Raw genomic sequence first — 9,410 nt, 5'->3', positions numbered from 1 at the left:
GCTGAACTGATGTAATCCACTGGTGTCTTTTAGAAGTGTCTGGACTTCAAGTGCATTGTAGTTACAGGAACCTCCAGAATCTTATGTGCACTTTCCTTAGCTCTCTTTCCTCTAAGAAAAGCTCTATTGCCTCTCTCAACTGATACTTATTTTACAGGTGATAAACTAATAAACTCCCACCTCTAACAGTTTTTTTTTTTTAAATACCTTCTGGCTTGGCTTTTAGTTGTGGGTTAACCCTGGCAGGTGGCAGGTGGCTAAGCACCACACAGCCACTCACTCACTTTCCCCTCTCCCTCCTGGTGGGGTAGGGGAAGAGGAAGGGCAAAGTAAAAGCAAGAAAACTTGTGGGTCAAGATAAAAATGTTAAATAAGCAAGGAGAAGTGGAAGAAGAGAGAAAGAAAACAAAACAAGTGATGCAAAAGCAATCACTCACCACCTCCCACAGGTAGACTGATGCCAATCCAGTTCCTGAGCAAAATATGTCTAAGCTCCCTCCTCCCTTTTTTTTATTTCCTGAGCATGATGTTATTTGGCATAGAGTGTATCTTTGGTTAGTTGAGTTCATCTGCCTGGTTATGTCCCTCCCAACCTCTTGCACACCCCTCAGTCTATTCACTGCGAGGGCAGAGAGAAAAAAAGACCCCGATACTGTGTAAACACTGTTCAGCAGCAGCTAGAACGTTACTGTGTTATCAGCGTTGTTTCAGTCACAACTCTGAAACGCGGCACTGTTTGAGCTGCTACCAAGAGGATTAACTCCACCCCAGACCGACTCAGTACTTTTGAAACCTATTTTTTTCTGCTGTTGAATGTGCTTGTGTACACTGCTGGGCAAGAGGCAAGCACTACAATACTCTAGTGAGATTGGTATTTCTTCCACTTCTATTTCGGCCTCACACAATTAACTTCATAAAAGCTATTCCCAATTCATGTTGATTTTATGTGCTAAAATAAAAATACAAATGCTCCTACCATGTTAGTAGTTGCATCATTGTAAAGAAAGTTTATATTCTAAATAGGAAATATTCTTTTAAATTGTTTTATTTAAATTTTTTGTTATGTTGACTTCTTTTTTTTTTTTTTTAATCCTTCCAGCACAAGTACAAACAAGCATGGGAGGAAGACAAAAAGAAAGTTCACATGACACCAGATGTTCCACAGTTTATTCAAGCAAAAGTTAATGCATTTAATTTAAGTGATGTGAGTACTGCTTGTAAGATTTTGACATTGCTCTTATTTTTTATATTAGGAATAAGTGAGATGGCAGCATACAAAGGTCTCCCTAATTCTCACTTTGCTGACCTGTAGTAATTTCACAAAAAGCTCTTAATTTTCCTTTTTCCCCGCTTCCTTCCCCAAAATTAAATACCAAAAGTTGTCAAGAAAAATCGATAGAATTTGTAGTTAGGTTGTGAAGTGTTCATGTAGGTCATTAAAATAGAATAGTTACTAACAAAATAGTAGAGTTTGAGTACTCTCCATGTTTGTTACTGTATTTATTATTTTGTTTCCCCATGCATAAAGTTTTGTACTGGATTTGAAATTCTTTCTTGCAAATTGAACCTATTCTTTCAGTAACAGTTGATATTATAGACAGTTTTTCAGTAGCCAGTTGTTAAATCTGCATATGCTACATAAGGTGTCATTTGTAATTGTGCACATCTTTAATGTGCACAAAAATAGACATATTTATCTCATTTTTTTAAAAGCTAACATCCTTATAGATGTAACTCTTCACCAATATTTGTGCATGTGGGAAACAGATGTAATTTCTTGCTCTTTATTGCAGATTATTGTTACTGATTATAGTGCAGTCCAGCTGCATTGCTGTATGAACACTAGGGCTGGAGTTAATTTTGAAGGAGTATTCATGTCTGTGTGCCTGAGCACCTTAAACAACTTTCAAGGAGTGTAAAAGATGTGAATAATCTGTTTCAAATTATCATGTTAAATGAATAGTTTTATTTAAGTAAGCATGATGTGTTTTGCTTTCTTAAAGGATGTTTCTCTTTATTTTCGCAGAAAATGTACAGGCTTTCATTTGAAGAATCTAGGAAGAAGGGGTATGATCTCAGAGCTGATGCTATCCCTATTAAAGCTGCCAAAGCTTCTAGGGATATTGCTAGTGATGTAAGTTCTTGAAAGAAAAAATGTTCCATTTCAGATATTGTAAAACATGCATTTCATAACACAATTACATTTTAAAAGCCAATTATATAGAGTCTCTTGCTTGTAAATAATTCTGACATATTTGATGTATACATTTTCTAACAAGCTTAGAGAAAAGTTTCTTTATTAGAAAGATAAGGAGATATATGGGGGATCTTAGAAAAAAAATAAGGCAGTTCATTCCTCAGAGCTTGGATTCTTTATAAATGTGTGTTGTACATTTGTAATTTAGGCAGAATGTTCAGAGATCATTCTTAGAAATATTTGAAAAGAACAGATACAGACTTAAATTATTTTTACTACTGTGGTACAGTTATCTTCATTCCTTTGGTGAAACTGCTATTAAATTTATGGTGCAGAGAGTACAAGCTTCTGGAATCAGGACCATTCTGAAATCCTTTGTGTATCAGTGATGAGGGATTTGCTGCAACAGGGGCAAATCCAGCCCTAGAGAGGGGTGAAGTTAGGGCCTAAGGACAAGTCATTTAGCCCCTCTTCTTTCTTTTTGTTTTTGTTTTTTTTGTTTGTTTTTTTTTTTTTTTACAATGTAGGGGGTGTTCTAGTGTTTGTGATAGCTCATCTTAGAGCTAATATGGATATCTCTATACTATAGTGTGAAAAGAGTAAAAAGTGCACTTTTTCCAAAGAACAGTCTTCAGCAAACCAGATCTTGTGTGTTCCTTTGCCTTTTGCTTTCTGTCAGTATGTTTCATATTTTCATTGTGTCATTTATAATGAGATTAGAAAACAATTGAACCCCAGGTTACATTGAACCTTATAGCAGGAGCAGCATAAACTCTTGTAAGAAAATTTCATTTATTAAAAAAGCATTTCCAATGTACTGCTTTTAAAAGGGGCGCTAGGCATCTGTTTTGCTTTAGAGTGCAACCTCTGAGTGGGTGGACAAAACCACCACCTCTATATGCTTTGTGATGTTTTCTTAACAGTGTAAAAATCTTATTTTAATCTAAATTTTGGGGTTTTTTTCCTTAATAGATAGATACTGCTTATTAAACAGATTAAATAGAACTGAAGTGTCTGTCTCTGTTCCCTTTACAGTATAAATACAAATTAGGTTATGAACAAGACAAGGGAAAACTTGTAGGCTTCCGCAGCCTTCAGGATGATCCCAAACTTGTCCATTACGTGCAAGTGGCTAAGATGCAGTCTGATCGTGAATACAAGAAAGCTTATGAGGCGGGCAAGACACATTACCAAACACCTTCTGATGCACTCAGCATCGTGGCAGCTAAGGAGGCACAAGATCGTGTGACCAATACTAACTACAAACGGCTGATTCACCAGTACATGCTTCTACCAGATGCAATGAGTTTAGAACTGTACCGAAACATGAATCAGATACAAAGTGATGTAAGTTTCTGTTTTCTTTCTGTCGTTCACAGCTGTGACTTTTTTTTTTTTTTTTTTTGCTGTTTTTTTTTCACTGTGGTTGTGTTTTGGAATCAACAGAATTATTTGTAAATTGTAAACCTTCCCTTTATGTTCTGTTTGGCAGAATGAGTATAAGCAGGATTACAATGAGTGTTTCAAGGGTATCGGTTGGAGTCCTGCTGGTTCTCTGGATGTGGAGAAATCTAAGAAAGCCACAGAAATTGCAAGTGATCGGAATTACCGCCAGCATCCCAGCATGTTCCCCTTTACAAGACCGAACGATGCCATGGACATGGTCCTTGCAAAGCAGAATGCTAATATAATGAACAAAGTGAGTATTTATGGGGAAAATTAGGCAAACGTTCACATATAATCCTTTTCAATAAACAGTCTTAAAGACTCTGTCACCATCTTTATGCAGCAGTGTTTCCCTGGGAAAACAACTGTCACTTACAGGTTCCTTTTTTTTTTCTTAATGAAACACTCAGTTACTGATAGCATTGGTTAAATAAGTCTTCTCTCATTTTTCTGATTGCTGCCTCTCCAATCTCTATTCTTCTCATTATTGTGTAGAAATTACTGGCCCTGAAAATCTTGATAGTCACACTTCATTAGAAGCAAGAATGAATCCTAACTCAGCTCATTCTGGATTAGGTCATTAGATAGTAAAATCAATCAAAGTCAGCACTTTCATCTTTTTTACCCGTCCATATACAAAGTGATACAGATGGAAAGTGAAAACCCTGAAAGAGCCATCCTTTGTCATTTATATTAACACATCTGATGTTGCTTTTTCAATAGCGTGCTTATACTCAAGCTTGGGAGAAGGATAAAATCCAGGTTCATGTGATGCCAGATACACCAGATATTCTCCAGGCAAAACAGAACAAGACAAACTACAGTCAGGTAGAGTTTTTTAATGCTTCCTATTACATTTTCAATTAATATCTACTTTCTTCAAATTTAAAAGTGCCTCCCCTTTCAAAATAAGTAATAAATTTATGTAAGTTAGAAGAAATTGAATGAGGGATTTATAACAGAGGTGAGAATTTTTATGTGAGTGATATATTCAGAGTAGCGATAAGTACCATCTTCAGGCTAGCAAAGCAACAGCCTAAGTTACATTATAATGTAAAGAAAATATAAGTCCTGTTTTTGTAATGCGGATGTGCATAGTCCATACTCTATGCTTACCATAGAAATTAGTCTTATTAAAAATTCCTTACTATAAAATTACAAGTTGTGTATTGTATGTATACTTTTAACATATGGGAAAAGAAATACGTGTGTTGAATCTAACTTTTCTGTCAGCTTTTAAGTATGAGAAAGTGGCAGTTGTGCTGGTATAAAATACTTGCTTTGCACAATTGCTTAGAGGCAAATCTTTGACTTGCGAGTGCTGGCTACTTAAAATCAACGGTGCACAAACTGATTTGGCTATTAAATGGCTACATTACAGCCTTATTAATTAAAATTTTGTTAAGCCAATTGAAAAGTTTTCAGTTATCCCAGATGTATATGTTTCAAATCCCCAAGATAAGCTATAGGAGGAAGCTGCTGCAGTAAAGAAAAACTAGTCACTAGACTTCCACTAAGACTTAGAAAACCTGTGTTCTTTGCTTCTCAGTTTCCTATTTCTCTGCTCCCATTCTAGTAGCCCTTTTCTCATAACTGAAGCCTGTGAGGTGACCAGAATTTGGTAATACAAATCATTAGCATATTGAAATAGAAGGTGACACATGTATTACTAAGACTTGTTAATTAATATTGTTTTGAATTTTAGAAACTATACAAGCTTGGCTGGGAGGAAATGATAAAGAAAGGCTATGACCTCACACCTGAAGCCATACCAGTGAAAGCTGCCAAAGCTTCAAGGGACATTGCAAGTGACGTAAGCAACATTTGTAATTCTATATGATATACATGTTATCTAGTTGCCTAAACCTACAGAGTTGCAGTAGATCAAGATACACCTCTCTGCTAAGGTGTGGCGTGAAGTAAAGAGCAAAATTGCTGACAAAACTCTTCCCTGACGTGTTCTTGCCAGTGAAGAAAACAATTTAAGAAGGGTTGCTCTGGAATCTTGGCAAATCCAAAGACTGTGGTCCATCCAGAAGTGGCTAGTCATACAGAGTTAGGAGTTGTCTGCTCTTTCGGATGTTACATTTTCTTAGCTGATCACAGTGCCTATACTGAGACAGCAATAGACATGCTGACACATGTATTGCTGTTACCATAACTTGGTATGAATACAATTCCTGCATTTGTGGAAAACATTTTATTATTAATCACTAGGAAATGTTTCCAATGCTTAAGCATCTGCATTTTTCATTGATGATTATTTTATTCATCAAAATATTTCAGTGTGTCAGCCTTTGGGAGTTCTGAACAGTATGACTATATGAATCAGATGGCACAGGGGACCGTTCGTGTAGCCATGCACTCTTCCTCTCCAGGGACTCTGTTCATTCCCGGGAGAGCACTCACTGACACCAAGTGATGCACACAAATCAAGGGGCTACTAAACCTTTACATGAGATGCCACAAAAAACTGGTCATTTTGTTAGTAATGAGAAACATTGAACTGCGTGAATATATTGATATTTTGCTTATGTATTTTACCGTTGTCTGATTCTTACTATAATGTCAGTAATGCAATCTTTCTAATTTTAGTACAAGTACAAAGAAGGTTACCGCAAGCAGCAGGGACATCACATTGGATTCCGCAGCTTACAGGATGATCCAAAGATGTTGTGGTCTATGCAAGTAGCCAAGATGCAGAGTGACAGGGAATACAAGAAAGATTTTGAAAAGTGGAAGACAAAGTTTAATATGCCTGTGGATATGTTAGGCTTCCTTCTCGCTAAGAAATGTCAGGAGTTGGTTAGTGATATAGACTACAAACACATGCTACACCGCTGGACTTGTCTGCCAGACCAGAATGATGTCACCCAGGCAAAGAGGGTCTACGAACTGCAGAGTGATGTAAGCTTCCTCTGATTTAATTAATTTATTTGTTTAAGATATTTACTGCTTATTGAAAAGTATCCTTAATAATTCTCTTTTGATGTCAGTACAGATTCAAGCTAAAATACCAGTTAGTCTTTTAATATGGTTTAATAAATGATAAAGAAAATAATCTAGTATGGTTTTAATTTTCTTCCTTAACAGAATCTGTACAAGTCAGACCTACAATGGCTCAGAGGCCTTGGATGGAGCCCTTTGGGATCTTTGGAATCTGAAAAGAACAAGAAAGCTGCTGAAATCCTGAGTGAAAAGAAGTACCGGCAGCACCCAGATACTATCAAGTTCACAAGTATCCCAGATGCCATGAATCTTGTTTTAGCAAAATCTAATGCCAAAAATAGAAGTGATGTAAGTTGCTCCTAGGGACAGAACATGTGATTCAATAAGTGAATATATTGGTATACATTTTTGTTGAAAAGATCTCCATATCAGAACATATGCTTAAAATATACAAATATCAGATGTTTACAATCAGGGCCTTACTATTCAGTTGTCGAGAAGTACTATACCTTGCTCAGAAGATTAAGGCCGTTACTGCTGTATAACTTATTCAGTAATAACTGCAAATAAGACACTTACTATGCAGTATGTAAATGTATTGTCATAATGCTGTTTCCCTGACATTTCGTGGATGTAAAGAAGAGAAGATGGTATTTCAGTAAGAAGTCATTGTGTTATTTAATTTTAAAATCTTGCATTGTTTATATCACTCATACTTGCCTAGTACATCTTTGTTTCACTATTGTAGAGAAAAGGTAGACTGCATTTACTGTTGTGCACCCTTTTATCAGACAAGGTATTTTTGTTTGTGTCTCTTTTCAGATACTGTATAGAGAAGCTTGGGACAAGGACAAGACTCAGGTTCACATGATGCCTGATACTCCTGAAATTTTGCTGGCTAAATCAAACTTAATTAACACAAGTGATGTAAGTGTGTCTCTACAGTGTTTTAAATGGAATTTGGAATTATCCACTGTGGCTTTATTTTAAAATGCAGTACAGTAATTCTGCAATTCTAACAGCTGTAAGCACACCTGTGTTCTTTTACTGTGAAAATTGCTGTGCCCTGGGAAGCCCAAGTGGAATTGCTAAAATATAAAGTTGAAGCAAAGTTGCTGGAATATCAAAAATACCAAGAAAATATTCAACACAAGTTAGCATTTTTCTCTTCCATCCCTACTGATCATATTGACATTGTAGATATGTGTTCAGTACCTTTTAGTAAGCCTTTCATTGTTGTTAAAACGTCTGATTATATTGAACTGCCTCTTTAGAATTACATAGGATTATGTAATTTACCTCAGATTCTTGGTTATAATGAAACAAATGTAGACTACATGCAAAGGTAAAGAAACCTTAGCAGCTCTGTCATAAGAACTCAAGAAGACAAAGATAATTGCAATTGAAATTGCGTCTAGAGAATCATGGGGTTGGATTGTTCACCTCTGTAGAAGACACCGAATCATTCAGATCAGTACATTCAGTAAAAGAAAATTTTGATCTCCAGTGAGTTATTCAGATAATAAACATACAGAGAGGAAATTCAAAATATTTTATCTCATCAATTACAAAATATGCATTATTAAAAGCAAGCTATGGAATTTAACTTGATGAATGAAATTATGTTTGGAATCTCATACTTGATTTTCATTAAAGAAGGGAGGAAAGCTGTAGTATTGAAAAGCACTCTAGCAAGCATTATTTGCAATAATTACTTTGAATCCTTCTCCAACAGAAACATTACAAGTTAGGATATGAAGAGCTGAAGAGGAAAGGCTACGATCTTCCTCCTGATGCTATACCCCTCAAGTCAGCAAAGGCATCCAGAGACATAGCTAGTGAAGTAAGTCTTACAGAGTGAAAATAGTAGTGGGGAATAGAGCTGGTACATACTTTTGTATAAAGATATTTATTCTAAAAAGGAGGAGAGGTCTAAAATTTTAACAGTCATATTGCTGCTCTCCCTAGAGTTATATAATTCTTAATGGTGTAAAGTTAATTAAATTAAATACAATAATTTACAATGAGACGGTATACATACACAAAAAAAAAAAATCAGTTGTCTTCTCGACATGCAGTAGAAATGCTAGAAAAATACACAAAAAAATTTGAAATATATTACATACAAAAATTTTAACCACTATATTAAAAAGAGAGAAATTTAAATTGCAAATTGAAAAGAGGTGATAATTGTTGTTTCTGCATTCAATTAGTATCAATACAAAACTGCGTACCGAAAGCAGCTTGGCCACCATATCGGAGCCCGTAACATAGAGGATGATCCGAAGATGATGTGGTCGATGCACGTAGCCAAGATCCAGAGTGACAGGGAGTACAAGAAAGCCTTTGAGAAGTCAAAGACCAATTTCAGTACCCCAGTGGACATGCTGGGAATCGTGTTGGCCAAGAAATGTCAGGAGTTGGTCAGTGACATTGATTACAAGCATCTTCTTCATCGGTGGACCTGCCTGCCAGACCAGAACGATGTTGTTCAGGCCAAGAAAGTGTACGACCTTCAGAGTGATGTAAGTTGTTGTTTGCTGTCTGTGTGAAATCCAGATGTGTCTGTTGTGTTCTGTTCTGCTGTTGGAGAAGGTGCAGGTGAGGGGCATAATTCTAGTCAGATTCTGTGAGATGGAGGCTGTGTTGTGGCCATGCTGTCCTGCTGAGAGTTGGTGTGGTGAATGGGCAGGGATGAAGTTTGTGTGTGGTCATACTTGATGGTCCCAGAAGAGTCCTGTCTTGCCTTGAGCATTCCTGGAGGAAGTGTTGCGGCAGGTGCCTAGAGCTCTCTGTATGGCAGGGGAAGGGCAACAGA

General features: G+C 36.5%; 1 protein-coding gene across 1 annotated transcript in view; it reads left to right on the top strand.

The window, feature by feature from the left end:
• LOC104464664 (nebulin-like) overlaps window positions 1-9,117 on the top strand; it is a gene marked incomplete at its 3' end in the record, with an annotated part of 32,576 nt that extends 23,459 nt beyond the window's left edge. Inside the window, exons 33-43 of the mRNA XM_010077440.1 lie at window positions 1,100-1,204; window positions 2,027-2,134; window positions 3,233-3,544; window positions 3,690-3,896; window positions 4,367-4,471; window positions 5,349-5,456; window positions 6,239-6,550; window positions 6,737-6,940; window positions 7,415-7,519; window positions 8,328-8,435; window positions 8,806-9,117. Of these exons, the coding sequence (XP_010075742.1) occupies window positions 1,100-1,204; window positions 2,027-2,134; window positions 3,233-3,544; window positions 3,690-3,896; window positions 4,367-4,471; window positions 5,349-5,456; window positions 6,239-6,550; window positions 6,737-6,940; window positions 7,415-7,519; window positions 8,328-8,435; window positions 8,806-9,117 (1,986 nt within the window). The remainder of the gene's footprint in view (window positions 1-1,099; window positions 1,205-2,026; window positions 2,135-3,232; window positions 3,545-3,689; window positions 3,897-4,366; window positions 4,472-5,348; window positions 5,457-6,238; window positions 6,551-6,736; window positions 6,941-7,414; window positions 7,520-8,327; window positions 8,436-8,805) is intronic.
• Between the last annotated feature and the right edge of the window lie 293 nt (window positions 9,118-9,410).

This window comes from Pterocles gutturalis, unplaced genomic scaffold (genome assembly GCF_000699245.1).
Source record: "Pterocles gutturalis isolate BGI_N339 unplaced genomic scaffold, ASM69924v1 scaffold45633, whole genome shotgun sequence".
Classification (NCBI taxonomy): domain Eukaryota; kingdom Metazoa; phylum Chordata; class Aves; order Pterocliformes; family Pteroclidae; genus Pterocles; species Pterocles gutturalis.
The sequence above is the reverse complement of the archived record's forward strand: the minus strand, read 5'-3'. Positions and strand labels throughout refer to the sequence as shown.